Raw genomic sequence first — 16,610 nt, 5'->3', positions numbered from 1 at the left:
AAATTATAATAAATGAAAATAATATATCAAACCAATTTACCTTCATTAGTTCGTAATTGCGCACTTTTTGTCGAAAACTATGATCTTTTGAATAGATCCTAAATAACAAAACTTCCGTGAGACATAGACATATTAAATATATTAATGACGGGTCACTCACGTGTTTTAAGTCGAAAACGCTCGACATGTTTCACTCCGTACCGAGGAGCGTCATCAGGAGCTTGCGTCGACGGTGACGGACCGGCGCAGACTGCGGGCCGCAGCCCTCCGCGCCCGATGACTCGGCGCGGGCGCCGGTGGTGGCAGGGGGGGCGAGAAACTACCCTCGTTTACGGCATTATTGTCAAATGATGGGTTGCACACAACACTCACTACGTCATTCGCTAATGGTTCGTCCACACTGTCCACCGACGTAGTACCCAAAACAGTTTTCCAGCTCGGAGGCACTGACCAACCACAATCACGGTTAAAATTCGGATGACGACCAATTTCGATAGCCTCCCGTACTTAAAGTAAAGTAAATAAGTAATTACCAACTCGTTAACAAATTAATTTATTTAAAAAAAAAAACAACTAAAACTGAATAGGGTCGTGGGTGGTCAAGGCCCATCTAAATTTGCACCCGAGATCCGGTACTGCCCTGGCTGGCCGAAGGTCCGGAACCGGAGCAGGTAGTTCACACTCGGCAGCGCTTTAGAGGAACAGGGGGGCGACGGCGGGCGAACGACTATGGCTCCAACCCTGCCGTCGAGGTGGTAGGTGGCGTTACAGGATATCCAACTAAAGGAGGACGAACTCATGGTGAGTTTTGACGTCACGTCTCTGTTCACCAATGTGCCGGTGGATGAGACGATTAGGATTATTTCTAACCTCGTAAGTCAAACTAGTTTGCCTGCCGTGTACATGGAAGCAATAGAGTTATGTCTGAAGTCGGGATATTTAATGTGGCACGGGGAATATTACCTTCAGGTTGATGGAGTGGCCATGGGCTCACCGATAGCTCCTGTGACCGCCAATATCTTTATGGAATGGTTTGAAGAAAATGCTTTAAATAGCGGGCCTGTTAGACCTAGATATTGGTGGCGGTATGTTGATGACGTCTTCGCTATTGTCTCGAAAAACAGCCTAAGGGATCTCACGGAGCACCTCAATACCAGGCATCACAAGATCCAGTTCACAGTGGAGGAAGAAAACGAAGGAAAGCTGCCGTTTCTGGATGTCTTGGTTATGCGTAAACCTTGTGGGCGGATACAAACCACAGTGTATCGTAAACCAACACATACAGATCGATATCTGAGGGCAGATTCGCACCATCATCCGTGCCACTTATCTTCTGTGCCCAGAACACTGTTTAATCGGGCCTTGAACCTCTGTGATCCACAGTACTTGGACCATGAGCTGGGTCACGTGAGGCGGGTATTGGAATGCAATGGCTATAACTGGAGGCAGAGTTATCGTGTTGCGAACGCATCAGCGCGTCCCCGTTTAACTACGGCAGAGAGATTGCCCCTATACCTACCTTACATTAAGGGCGTGACGGATAAAATCGGACACTTATTACGCCGGAGATACTGCATTAAGACGATTTTCCGTCCTCATATGAAGATAGGACGGGTGCTGCGTTCGCCAAAGGATAGGGAGCCTTTGAACAGTCCGGGTGTATACATGATTCCTTGCTCCTGTGGGAAAAACTACATAGGAGAGACGGGCCGAAACATTTCCACCAGATTGTCCGAGCACATACGTAGTATGAAGAACAGGGATAGCCGGGGTTCTGCGGTGACGGAACACGTGTTGGATTCGGATTCGACTCACTATATACGTTTCGATAAGGTAACTATGCTGGCGAAAGAAAAGTTTGTGATTCAGCGAAAAGTACGGGAGGCTATCGAAATTGGTCGTCATCCGAATTTTAACCGTGATTGTGGTTGGTCAGTGCCTCCGAGCTGGAAAACTGTTTTGGGTACTACGTCGGTGGACAGTGTGGACGAACCATTAGCGAATGACGTAGTGAGTGTTGTGTGCAACCCATCATTTGACAATAATGCCGTAAACGAGGGTAGTTTCTCGCCCCCCCTGCCACCACCGGCGCCCGCGCCGAGTCATCGGGCGCGGAGGGCTGCGGCCCGCAGTCTGCGCCGGTCCGTCACCGTCGACGCAAGCTCCTGATGACGCTCCTCGGTACGGAGTGAAACATGTCGAGCGTTTTCGACTTAAAACACGTGAGTGACCCGTCATTAATATATTTAATAGATCCTAAATATTTTATTTATATGAATTTCTAGTTAAAATATATGTTATATATTAACTCCAAAACCATTTTAATGTAAAATGTTGCCAAGACTAGACCATATGGCTCGCACTGTCAAAAAGTTATCAGATCTCATGTAGAGCCAAGTTTCCAACTCTACACGCCCTAACTCTACAAGCCCTAACTTCACATACTTACCAATTTACTAAAAATCCTGAACATCTATTTTATTATTTATAACATGCAAGGTGTTCCTATATCAACATTCAGACCTCTAGCATCAAAATTTGCGGAAGTCTCATACAAACTTCCATCCCCTAGTTTAAGGGGTTGGGGGATAAAAGTTCCAAGTTTGAGATTTTTTTTGTTGTTTGTGTACTAATGCTAATACTAGCTTACATACCAAATTTCATTTCTTCAAGAAGTACCCTAAGAATTTTGATGATCATCAGTGAGTGAGTCAATGATAAAATCGGTTTTTTTTAGATATCAATAAAATCTAAACTATAAGAACTACGCAATTGAAACTTTATAAGTATGTTTAATAAGTCCATATTATATCTCGAGAATTTGTTTATCTGGTATTATCCAAAGCCAAGTTATGAGGGTTCAAAAAACGACGAAGCGCTTCGAGAAAAAGTAGGTATTTAGTGCCCTTGCGCTTCGCTTGGCTCCTCTTGGCAAGAGAAGCGATTATCCCCAGATAATACCTATTTTAGTAAAAAAACAACCATCGTAAAAATTCTAGGTTAAGGTGTAAGTATTCTTAATTCTGATAATTTCGAAAATTCGATAATCCCTAAAATCATTTAAAAATTACTAATATTCCGTTGTAATAAAAGTCCCTACTCGAAACTATCCGTAACATTTTTATTGTTTTTTCCTTCGAAACTACCCGAATACACTTTACATGTCATATGATAATAAAATCTGTCTTAATGTTTACATTATCTGACATTTCTATTGAACTCCACTATAAACTCTACAAGCATAATTATAACACCTTGTATACATATACATACGAGTATTAGCATTATGCAGTGCAATATTTCTAAGTATTTACGATCGCGCTTAGTGTTAATTTTTAGAATTAACTGTTACACCAAATTTTACTTCCAATTACATTACCATCATTGTGTTAAAAGCGAACACAATGTATCAATTACTGATAAATATACCATTTTTCTGTTATGCTCTCGCGCATCCTAACAATGTGGCATGGTACGGGGGGCCTATGCACGTAGAATGTGAACATGCATTGAACCTTTTCACCGGAAGTGGACAGTATATAAAAGAAAATGTAATTGCAACAAAAGCTGTGTCGTTTAACGACGACGTATACGTAATGACTCCTAGGTAAGTGATCTAGTTTTATCAATAAGTACACGTGATAGGTACCTCAATAAATCAAAATGGTTTGATGTATTAATCAATTATAATAACAAATAGTCCGATGGGGCAGTACGAATAGCGGTCGGACAATAATATTTCGTAAATATTTACTGTTAAGAGGAATTTCCTGCTGAGCCCCTTCTGAGATTTGAGAATTTTAGGTAAATATCTCTGTCGCGATGACGCACTATGGGCTGAAAGTTGAAACACCAAAAAACAATACATTCGAAGATTTTTGTGAAAACTCTATTTTTAGAAATGCCATTCGATAGTAAATGGCTCGATAAACAATAATTGTGGTGTATAGATTAGCTACCCAAAATTTTTGTTTCCCAGTCATTCGCGTTTTTCCTCATTTTGTTTTTTAACCATTCTTTTATTTTCTCAGTAGTTAATTTTATTACATGCGTATCTCCTAGTCGCTTTTTTCCCCAAAGAGTTATATTTCCGAGAACATTTCCTTCTTACCCTGAGTCGACGGTCTTATTTCTGGGCGGTTTGCCCTTCGGGCATCTGAAGTTACCTAAATAACCTAACCTACCTACCTATCGACTTAGTGTGACTATCGTGAAAACATTACACTTTGGGGAAAAAAGCGACTGGGACATACACCTGTAATCAAATTAACTACTGTAAAATTAAAAAACAGAATGGGGGAAAACGCGAATGGAACAAACAATATTGGGGAACAAAAATGTCGGGTAGTTAATTTAAACACTAACTTTAAATAAGAAGACTTTTTTTTCCATATCATTAAAGACTTAAAAACTTAAAGCTTAAAATTCCTAGGTACCACGGCAATTACCAGTCTCTAATTTAATAGATAACTACATTTGAAATGTAGTCTAGTCTAGATTGGCAGGTCATAAATCTTATACCTACATAGTCATCTGTTGCATTAATGCTGTAACGTGATTATATGAAACTAGACTTAGGTATTACTACAAATAAAATATATTCTATTCTATTCTATTCTATTCTATTCTATTCTATTATTATATTTATTATGATTATATAATATAATGAATGATGATTACTCACAAAGGTTCCGTAAGAAATTATAAACTGAGATAGATGTCATAATTGCACGAAAAAAAATTACTAAGGTCTACAGTGCCTAATTAGGGTAGAAATAGAAAATGCATCTTCAGCGTTCGCGGCTGACACCATAAATACCATAAGCTCTTCACATTTAGCCGGCCTAGCCAAGGTGACAATCGCTATCGCTACGACAACGAAACGCTTTGTGTCTCTCTATCACTCTTCCATATTAGTACGACAGTGACAGTTTGCGTTTCGATCGCTACGGAGAGTAAGCGATTGGCATGTTTACTACGCGGCGGTCACTCGTAGAAACCCTAGCGCGTAGATTCCGCAGAAATTATTTTACGAGTAAGCTTAAAGGGCCCTCCACACTCATGCGCGAATCACGGCGCGAAGCCGCGAACGCGAGTGTTGAGTCTAGTTCGCTATTCAGCGAAATCGACTCCACACTCGCGTTCGCGGCTTCGCGCCCTGATTCGCGTATGACTGGGGAGGGCCCTTAACGTCAGCTGTTGAAAAAGAAAATTTACGTTACGTAGGTTGTTTTTTAGGGTTCCGTACCCAAGGGTAAAAACGGGACCCTATTACTAAGACTCCACTGTCCGTCTGTCTGTCACCAGGCTGTATCTCATGAACCGAGAAAAAAAGCAAGGCAGTTGACAGTTTCAAAGATGATGTATTTCTGTTGCCGCTATAACAACAAATTCTAAAAAGTACGGAATCCTCGGTGGGCGAGCCCGACTCGCGCTTGTCCGGTTTTTAATGTATACCTAAAGATTCTCTGTGAAGGGATTATGTAGGTCATACCGCACATAACAACAATATAATCACAACACAAAAGGGGGTTGTTTCATACATATTCATTGAATAAGTTTTATGGGTCAGTAATTTTTTTAGGTCACGATTTCAGGATCCGTTGGACCAATAGTAAAACTGGTTTAGTATGCCCTAAACATTTACCTCTCATGCAGAGTTCCCTTTCTAAACCTCCTTTATTTCTAGTGACATTAAGTCTTAACTATTAGATCAATTAGGACTGGAAGTTAAATCTTGAAAGGATTAAAAAAACAAGTCTTACACAATAATGCACAAAAACCTGTTTGCACCTAAACAAGTTGTGGATTCATGTGCAGACAAGGCTGCAGACCAGTATGCTTAGTTACCTGTTTTTTTTTGCTTAGGCATCCTATGAATTGCTATGACTAGACCACACTAGAATGTAGATCGACAATCCGGCATTGGTTATTAATGTGATTATTGATGGTTCATATAAAAAAAAAACAAAGAAAAAAAAATTGAGTATTTCAGTACAATCGCTTGTAATACTTAGTTTTTAGCAGTAGGCGATGTGGGCGTATTATTCAAGTAGGTACATATAGGAACAACTCACGAACAAGTTCGCGGGTTTGATTCCTGGTTCATACCAATATAAAGAGTTGCTTCCAAAAGGAGCCAGGTATCCACTTTGGCAATCTAATCTCAAGAATTGGCGCGCAGAAATTAGTTTTTATGGAAGCGACTGCCATTCGACCTCCCAACCCATGGCGCTCTATGATTAGTCCAGTTTCCTTACAATATTTTATTTCACCGAAAAGCGATGGATAAATATCAAACGATATGTCGGGCATAGGTTTCTAGAACTAAGAAATTAACTTACCCACTTTCCCGACAGAATGAAGCGTGGTGTGCTGGCCACGGTATGGCTGTTAGTTTCTGGGCGCCAGGGTCCAGCACTAGAGCCTTTCCCAAGCCTACCAGCGCACACCGTAGCGGACTGCGGCAGCATACAGAACGCCGTCGACTTCCATCTGGACTGTATTGTAAGACTGAAACAATATACCATCATACATCATACTATACGTTGTTGTTTAACCCTATCATCAAACACCTGTGTACTGTATTAGCTAAATATTTTACTTATAAGAGTTATTAGTAAAATCATACTTACCCTTTTTACACCTCGGGCAGGGATCCGACTTTTAGTAAGGAATTAACCACAAAAACAAAAGGCGCAATTTTCTGTTTTTTTTTAACGGTCTCATACGTATTGGCTGATGTTTTACGAACAGTCATATTTGGCTTATAGGTAGGTACAATACAATAAATTCATAATGTTTCATTTATTTTGAAAGGCAGTTAACATTGTGCAACGAGGGGGGTAAGCTAGATTTCGTAAACGAGGTCTCTAATTCACTCCAGCCTGCGGCTGTCGTGAATTAAAGACTCGAGTTTACAATATTCTTACCCCCGGAGTTAACACGATTGAAAATTGTGTAAAAATATTTTAAACGGCTATTAAACTAATCAAAAACAAAAATATCAAATTATAAACGTTCGTATTTTGAAAGCCCATAATTCCCTTATACCTTAACTTCAAACAAAGAATTTTACTGATAACCTACTTGGTTCGTATGAATTAGTGACATAATCATAAAAGAAAGCTATAACTCCCTAGGGAGGCTTTTTTTTTCACAATCCATTACTCCCGCGGGAACAATATAGGCCTTTACACTTCAGTACACCTGCATGAAATAAGATCTTTTTCGAGCAAGTGTGATGAAAACTAAGTTTTTTTAATGGCCCAGTTGGTAACCAACCAATTTGTTGGAGAAGTTTGTTATGATTGCCCTGTCAGCATCTGTCGCAAATAAGAGCATAATTTAGTCTGATTATAAACTGGTTTAATCAGGCATAGGATCTTAATTTAATATATATTTACCTAATACGTACATAAATGTTACTAACATAAAACTGGAGTTAGTCAATATAAGATAGCGTTACATAAGAAGATTTTTTAAAGAAGCATTAGACAACTTATGAAGATGACACCTAGTCGCTATCGAATAACTTGCTATTTATGTTAAAAATAAAACACGGTTCCTTATTAGTCTTGAAACTGCGATATCTTGCACGAGAAGATAATAGGTATATACTTACGTGAGTATAGATATTAGCTTTCCCGAACGTTGCCAAAATTTAATTTGACAAGTGTTACCTATTATGAGACAAATTTAAACTAGTGGCTCTGTGAGCTGTAGACCTCGAATTATATTTAATCATAGAATCTGGTCACAAAATTTCACGAGAATCAGTTTAGAATTGCGACCTGTAGAGACGAACATCCGGACATACGAGTACGAAAGTTAATATAACAATATGAACAAAAATATTCGTATGCACTCTCAATAAAGTATAATTTTAAATGTTAATATATTTTTCCTTTTTTATTGTGGGACGTACCACATTATTACAATCTATAAATTGTATATACAGATACAGAGATACAGAGGTTGTTGTTTTTTTTTTCATTGTGATTGACATCTGTATATACTATTTATAGAAAGTATAATTTTATTAATTTGAGTAAACTGGGTATTAAACATTTCGTCAATATTTGCTGTTCATTTCGTTTATGTGCTATTTTTCTGCACAAAATAAGTGGCCGACTAATCGGCAATTTTGGCCGACTAATCGCCGACTACAAATGTGGCCGGATAGTCGGCTGTCCCGACTAGTCGGTACATCCCTAGTTAATAATATTGCAGGGTAATCTCTGGATACTGGACAGTGGCATTATTGACACGCTCGAAGCGCCGCGCTGCACGTGTAAGCCCAAGGTGGTGGTGATAAGCACGCTGCTTCGTACGGTGACCAAACTCCTCGATCTCACAACCGCAGAACCCTCCTCGCTGCTACAGAACGTGGTCGTCGATTATGGGTTATCTGGAAAACCTTTTGTGTAAGTATTAAAAATAGATTATTATTTTATAACACCGACGAGCGTTTGATTTCAACCAAGTCTCACCTTATGGGAAGAAACACTAGCAAAAGGGTCAAATATGTGGTTAACTGGTTCAGTAGTAACCTAGGTATTCAGTCTTGCTATGAAGAAATAAAAATCTGCTTATTGTCAAGGAATATAGACGATATTATACTTAGATTTTTTTGCCAGAAAACGGAGTTAGTAATTTAAAAAACCAGCCGAGTGCGAGTTGGACTCACACACGAAGGGTTCCGTACCATTACGCAAACAACGGCAAAGAAATGTGGGAGCCCCACTTAAATATTTGTTTTATTCTGTTTTTAGTATTTGTTGTTATAGCAGCAACAGAAATACATCATCTGTGAAAATTTTAACTGTCTAGCTATCACGGTTCATGAGATATAGCCTGTTGACAGACGGACAGCCAGACGGACGGACAGCGGAGTCTTAATAATGGGGTCCCGTTTTTACCCTTTGGTAAAAACGGAACCCCATTATTTAAGTTTGGTTTTTCAGTAGTTCTTGAGATATTTAGCAATGTGACAGACAGACAGACAGACGGACAGAGTCGCACCATAGGCACCAAGGGTTCCTTTTGTGCCTTTTTGGTACGGAACCCCAAAAAGCACCGAACTATGTAAGTACAAGAAAATTTTACTAATTATTAAGTTTCATTGTAATTTATGCAAGAATTTGATTACTGTAAAAACTACACATTAGGCGCATCAATGATGCGAAGGAAACATTACCAAAGAAGTGCAGACGGAGGCGCCGATAACGATTACTTTGCGTAATCGAGAGTATCGAGACTGGTTGTGTACCTACACTATGTGATACATTTAATACTTGCCCAATAAAATCACCTGACTTAAATATTTACACAACCTCCTTCCTGGAAACTTTCATATGCTTACAAGTTGCTTACTGTTAACAGAAAGTAAATTACGAGTATGGTTAATTATTACAGGTTTTAATTATTTACGTTAATAATTGAAACATAATTTACTTTCTGTTCAATAATAATATAATGTGCATATTTTATATGTTTATTTATTTAATCTTTATTGCACAAAAGAAAAACGTTATCGTACAAAAGGTGAACTTAATGCCAAAAGCATTCTCTACCAGTCAACCTTAAGGCAAAGCAGAGAGATATCTTCTTATATATATAAACGTAAAAGTCCTGATTGACTGACTGACTGACTCACTTAAATCAACGCCCAGCCCAAACCGTTGGACCTAGAGAGCTGAATTTTTCACAATAGGTAGCTTTTATGACGCTGGTATCCACTAAGAAGGGGTTTTCCAAATTCATCCCCTAAGGTGGTGAAAAAGGGGTTGAAAATTTGTAAGGAGATCATAAATTTTTTTGAGTGCGCGACTTGAATCTTTGCATAAAGGCATATTATTAGAATACAAGTAAAGTGATTTCAGCGTTGTTAAAAATTCATGCCCTAAAGTGGTTAAAAAGGGGTTGAAAGTTTGTCGTGGAAAATTAGGCCCACTAATTTTATTTTAAGCTAGGTACCTAGCTTAAAATAAAATTAGGACCACGAGTAGTTGAAACTTCATAGAAAGATATATAATTAAAAGAGGTGCTTGGGTAATTATTTGTTTGTTCCACTGGCGGTGGAGACCACTGGGTGTTGGTGCTCGGAGGCACGGGCCTTCTTTAGGGAGCTCGGGAGTCGCTTACGTGAGAGTGGTCTGGATCCCCGCTCCGGGTCATTCCTGGTGCAAAGGTTATGTATTGCGGTTCAACGCGGAAACGCAGCGAGCGTGTTGGGAACTTTTGCGCCTGGAATGACCCGGGGTGGGTTATTTGATTAGTTGTTATTGTGCTCTTATGTTGACTGTTTTGTAATTTAATAATTGACATTGTAATTGTATTTAGAATTATGAATTTTATTATTTATGTTTTGATTTATGTATTGCCTATTTTCTGTGTAATGTAATGTAGTTAGTAGCTAAGTTTAAATTTGAATTGATGTAAATATTATAAAATATATCTTAAAATTAGGTTGTAAAATAAATTGAAACAAATAATTTATGAACACCTTAAGTTGTCTACCCATAGGTTCAATGTTTATAAGACCACAATAATGATGATGATCGAAATACAAATTTTAAGTGTGCATTTACCTGAATTTGCTATCTAAATATTTTAAAAGAACTTCATTTTTACCCGACTGCCAAAGGAGGAGGGTAATGTTTTTCGAGTGTATGTATGTATGTCTGTTTCTTTGTGGCCTCCTGTAGCCTAAACGGCTTGATGGATTTTGATGTATGAGGTATCGTTAGATTCGTCTTGATCACGGGAGTGTCATAGGATACATTTTACCCCGAAATTCCTACAGGAACATGTTAATTCTTCGTAAATGCAAGCCACCCACGCGTCAGCAAGCAATGAGCAAATAACTTGTTCTGCAACTCCCGCGCACCTCCCGCGTAGCGGTCTGGTAGCGGGCAAAGAAGGGCGTGGCCTGCCTTGTAGCGCGCGGTGCGGTACGGAGGAGAATATTCTCGAGTCTACAACCCGAACGCGGGCACACGCACACGCACGCCATGAGGGCACACGTCGTTGACGGTCGATTTTTCTAAGTGATTTTTTTCGATACTTCCTCGTCCGAAGCGAAAATTATAAAGTAATAACTTATTATTTTTTTTTTTCAACTAAAAAGTTATAAATAAAAAATTAATTATTATAACAAAAAAAAAACCGACTGCACACTAAAAAGAGGAAAACAAGCCCCACAAGAAATATTGTTTAATCAAATGCTAAAACCAAGCTATGGAATACCATTTAAACAATATAAAAAATGCACTATGAAATGTATATGTAATCGATAGTTAAATAAATAAAAACTTATTCTAAATACTAACTAAATAATTATAATTTATAAATGTTGATGGTAAGTATTGCAGGCGGGGACCAACTTGACCGCCACCATCGAAAATACCTACCTAAGTAATATTCTGCTAAATAGTGAAATTAACAACCAACAACCAAAATGACTATAAGTAACCCTGTGTTGGTCCCCGCCTGCGTTACCTACCATCAACATTGATAAATTATAATTATTTAGTTAGTATTTAGAATAAGTTTTTATTTATTTAACTATCGATTACATACACATTTCATAGTGCATTTTTTATATTGTTTAAACTGTATTCCACAGCTTGGTTTTAGCATTTGATTAAACAATATTTCTTGTGGGGCTTATTTTCCTCGTTTTAGTGTGCAGTCGGGTTTTTTGTTTTTTTATAATAATTATTTTTTTAAATTAATAGATAGTCGTTTTCTTGTTAAAATGTGTTTCACAAATAGTCTCCAATATACTAATTCAGTTGCCAAATAAATAATTGGTACTTGCCTTTAATTAAAAGAGAAAAAAACTTATTTCAGCATTATTGAAAATTCATCCCCCAAGGTGGTAAAAATGGGGTTGAAAGTTTGTATGGAGATCAAATATTTTTTTGAGTGCGGGACTTGAATCTTTATAGTATAAAGTTTATACAAAGGCATATTATTAGAATACAAGAAAAGAAATTTAAGCGTTTTTAAATATTCACCCCCTGAAAGGGTTAAAAAGGGGTTGAAAGTGAATCTATTACAAATGCTTTGAAACTTCTTAGAAAGGCATTGTATAAGATTCCAAAATAGTTATTTCAACGTTCTTAAAAATTCAACCCCTAAAGGGGTTAAAAAGGAGATGTAAGTTTATAATTATGTGGTACAAATTTTCTATTAAGCTAGGAACTTGAAACGTGGTAAAAAGGGCATTATATTAAAATAGACGAAAACTGATTAAGAGAAAAAGACAAATTTCATGCGTTGTATAATTATTAACAAATGATTAATCGTCCCTACTGATATCTTTAGCTGCATAATGTTCTATATTATGCTCATGTAGAATATATAACCACCAACATACAAATCCACGCGTACGAATTCGCGGGCAACAGCTAGTAATACATATGTATATAAACACAAACATATACCTATACATATATTTTATATACATATATATAAATATATATATACATTGTCAGTATTCTTCTTCGACCTAACGTTTTCCCGGCCTACCGCCAGGGTCCGCTTTCCTACTCAATCTTCTCCACTTTGCCCGGTCTTGTTTGTGAAATATATTGTTCTCTTGCATATCCGCTATCACGAGGTCCAGCCAGCGCTTCTTAGGCCTACCGCGGCCGCGTGATCTAGGGCCTTGGACAGTGAGGTTGAGGCATCTGTTATCTCATACATTATCAGTATTATCACAACTAAATAAACTTAAAACATATCCTTAAAAAATATAATGTTAATTATTACCTACTAAAATATAATGTCACAAAAGGCGGACAAGTAAACAACCAACAAAATGTTTAAAAGCAAAAAAACAAGGGCATGCCTGCAGAATTTATATGCATATTTCAAACTACAAGCATTCGCAAAGTCAATATCTATTCACTGCAGATCGATATCGCTCAGTACAGTTAAATATAGACATGACCATTAACTTGTTTTAATGCAATTTACATACGGATAAACTTGCTAAGGTCGCAAGACAAATTAGTCTTACACTGTAATATTTTGCAAAATGTTTAAATTTGTGTATCAATTAAAAGTAGTAAATCTTTAGCTCTACAAGTACACTTAATATAATTGAAGTCTAGGTAACTTAAGTAAGTCGCCTTGGTACAGGTTTTTTTTTACTTAAGTTCTTCTTGGGAATCAATACTTCTAGTACCTACCTATGTACTTTCCATATAATTGTATCAAACGTTTTTTCCAGCTAGACACAGTAAATATATTGGTCCATACTGCTGTATAAATTAAGAATAATACGGCCAGATCGGAATTTATTTTTAGTTAAGAACTTTACACCCATAAATATGATAATTCTTGTCCGATCTAAGAACCTAGTGGTCTACAAACCCTTGTAATTGTAAGCATTATTGGATCGATTATTCTATATGTCATACATATTTAGATATATAGGTTGTTCAAAGCGATTCAACGCCAGATTATCTACTTATAGGTAATTTTCTCTAATGAAATTGTTTTCGAATGTAAAATTGTGTCATGTATTAACAAGTGCTAAAAAGATGTGAGGCTTAATTTTTAAAGTGAAACTTATTCTATCGCCTCGATTTTTTTGGTCTGTCAGCATGTCGCATTACAGAATTACAGCATTAGTAAAATTCTACTTTATGTCTTTGTGTATGTTTATGTAGTACTTAAAGTTCATAGTCTTTAAAATAAGCTTCATTATCGGACTAAGGTTACTTAGGTTACTGTAATACTTAACTCACGAAGGCTGATATTTGCTTGTAATTTCATACAAAATTTTAAGGACAGTAGACCTTATTAAACTTAAATACGGTAAGGTTTAATACGTTAAACTCTATCTATCAAATACTACGGTGAATGGCAAATAGTCATATCATAATAGTTTACAGCCACATAGGTTCGACTTTTTGTTTTCGAACGTCACGGACGACACGATTCCGTCAAACAATAGGGGATATTACTGCAATGTTCTGCCACTAGCTTTTTTAGTTAAGCATACAGTAACTTATAAAGCCTGACCAGTAATATATGATCATTGTCAAGAGGGCGCTGTTATTCTCGTGTATAGGGTGACAGTTCAGTATAGTATGAAAAAATTAGTTCTAGTGAAATTCCGCAACATGGCGCGTGATCATATATTCCTGGTCAGGCTTTACATACTGTACCTTTAACAGGTTTTTGACAAGTTTTCAGAGATAATAAAATATGACATTGATGCATCAAGGTGGTTTGTTTACAGAGGACCTACCGGGAAACGCGAATCCGAAATTCCGCTATCTGCGTCTCTATCTCTCGAATATGCAAGAGTGACAGAGATGTAACAAACGAAGTTTAGATTTTCTTGTTTCGCGATAGACCCTCAGATTGTGGTAGTGGTGCCCCCTATACCACAGATTAATAAATAGATACGCAGTTTCGCGTAATATTCCCTATTCCCAGCGGTTGGTTACTCGCAAGCGTGTAGTTAGACCAAGAAGAGTGCAACGATACGCCTTGCAAGTGTTTTTAATACGTCATAATTTTATGTAAGTATAACGTTTAAAATAACACTTGCACTGCGTGTGCTATCAAAATCGTTGCACTTATCTTGGTCTAACTCTAGACATCTCGAAAACCCCAGTGTAACGTGACCGTGAAATCCTTATCAACATATGCGAGAGCTCAACAGAGCTCTCATATACCGGTTTTTTTAGCCATTGACTCGCGTGTGATAAGTAAGCAATATTAATAATTAATTACAGCGCCATTCCGTGTTGAGTAGCTGAATTACATTGGCGTTATGGCGTTAGGCCAGCTTTTGTAAGATAATTAAAGAGGATATTTATTAAGTTAAGATTAAAAACGCGATTTTAATACCCTAAATCGAATAATTTTCCGTGTTATTTTATCAAAAGGTCTGCGGTTACAATGATACATAGTTAGGTATAGGTTTAAGCTTATTGTACAGCTAGTTATAGGCAAACACCACTCGTGTTTAATTAGAGTTAAACTAAGATTAAGAAATTAAATAGGAAACTGAACTAAGTTGTAATTCCCAGTTAAAAGAAAAAAAAGAAAATAGTTTCACTTGCATCGTGGTTTCATAAAACCACACAATTTACTTTTTTTGCTTACAGATACATTTCTGACGCATCTCGGGGAGCGATTCTCGTTCGAGACGCCACATCCAACACCGAGTGGACCGTCTTGTTTTGCTCCCCGAGCTCGGGCTTACAGATCACGCTCGGGAAGCGCGGTCCCGCCCACAACGTGCTCATGGCAGTGAGGGCACACCAGCCGGGGTTAATAGAAATAGAATGTGCTGCGTTACGGAGACGGAATTCTGCTTTACCACTTCGAGGTAAGTGGGGTCAAGAGTTACCCAAAGTAAAGAATAAGCCAAAGCACGTTTATAATATTTTTCATTACCCACTGGGTTTCCGTCGTAATCGTAACGTCAATCCTGATAAAGGTTAGCACGCCAATTACATAACTGACCTCCGGTATCGAATTATGATACAAACAGGCAACACCAATTAAATGTAGTTACAGTCAGCTGCAGAGAGAGGTGACCCCCCTTGAAAACTAATTTCTATGCAGGGGGGTCACCTCTCTCTGCAGCTGACTGTACCTACATGTACAGCTGACTGTAGCCGGTGGTAACTTACCGCCGGCTTTACCTTGCATTCAATAAACATAAAATGACGCACTCGAAGCAGCTATGTGACGTGACGTGAATGATTGCATCATTATAACTACACTATACTATAGCTGTCACTCTAAATACCTATATCTTGCCAACAATAAATTGATGTGTAAATAAATCCCTTCAGATCTTACCTGCCTGACGGCTTAACGAACCCATGGACGAATAAAATAAGACTGACAATGGAATTATTAAACGAAAATTAAGTTATTTTCGTACGTAGTAGATCGTCGAACTAAATTGATAGAACTGACAACAATAAGCAGAATATTGGAGATAAGCGATTTCGTACAGAAGTCGATCTTGTTTTATTCGTCCATGGCGAAACTGAAAGACCCATACCTGTAGTCCTTTCTTTTTCTAGCATTCGGCGAGCAAACTCGACCAGTATTCCTTCTCGGTTCCGGCACACACCACATCTACCTTCGCCACGCCGATGGCTCCGACGTGCTCTCATGGGACGTCCGCGATGGCTACAACATGTCCCAACTCATCAGCATTCATTCTCCTGGTCCTAGGCTCGTACCTACCTCGGTATCTGCAGACCATTTGAAACACTCGCTTCTAATACTAGACTCTAACTACGGTGATGTAATTAATAGTAATTCACCGGCATATCAAAGGATTTCTTTTATAGGTCAATTGTGACGATATTACTTGTAACATTTATTGTAAGTAAATAAATCATAGTCGTTGCACATAGCTAGTTTTATTTTATGGAAGTTCGCCACGGTGAGGTAGATATCCCAGCTTATTAGTTACTATCCACTCTCCGAGGCTCCCCGCTCATACCTACCTCGGTTCAGGAAGATCGTTTGAAAGATTACCATCTCATAGGCCACAATAGAACTGTTATCGATATTTTTGAGTTATTTTCACGTTCGTGTATCATATTAAGTCCTGG

General features: G+C 37.9%; 1 protein-coding gene across 1 annotated transcript; it reads left to right on the top strand.

Moving 5' to 3' along the window:
• Positions 1–3,395: 3,395 nt before the first annotated feature.
• Positions 3,396–16,354, top strand: LOC134743887 (uncharacterized). Its single transcript, XM_063677519.1, has 5 exons — positions 3,396–3,607; positions 6,360–6,507; positions 8,233–8,426; positions 15,138–15,361; positions 16,071–16,354. The coding sequence occupies exons 1-5, from the start codon at positions 3,405–3,407 to the stop codon at positions 16,352–16,354; spliced, it is 1,053 nt and encodes a 350-aa protein (XP_063533589.1). The 5' UTR covers positions 3,396–3,404.
• The last annotated feature ends 256 nt before the right edge of the window (positions 16,355–16,610 follow it).

This window comes from Cydia strobilella, chromosome 9 (genome assembly GCF_947568885.1).
Source record: "Cydia strobilella chromosome 9, ilCydStro3.1, whole genome shotgun sequence".
Taxonomy (NCBI): Eukaryota; Metazoa; Arthropoda; class Insecta; order Lepidoptera; family Tortricidae; genus Cydia; species Cydia strobilella.
This window is presented reverse-complemented; position numbering and strand designations above follow the sequence as displayed.

What these genes read in the sequence shown, in the direction of transcription:
- LOC134743887 (XM_063677519.1), top strand. Translation starts at nt 3,405, where the DNA reads ATGTATCAATTACTGATAAATATACCATTTTTCTGTTATGCTCTCGCG. An exon ending in GTATACGTAATGACTCCTAG is followed by an intron (nt 3,608 to 6,359) that starts GTAAGTGATCTA and finishes CTTTCCCGACAG; the next exon opens with AATGAAGCGTGGTGTGCTGG. An exon ending in TTATCTGGAAAACCTTTTGT is followed by an intron (nt 8,427 to 15,137) that starts GTAAGTATTAAA and finishes TTTTGCTTACAG; the next exon opens with ATACATTTCTGACGCATCTC.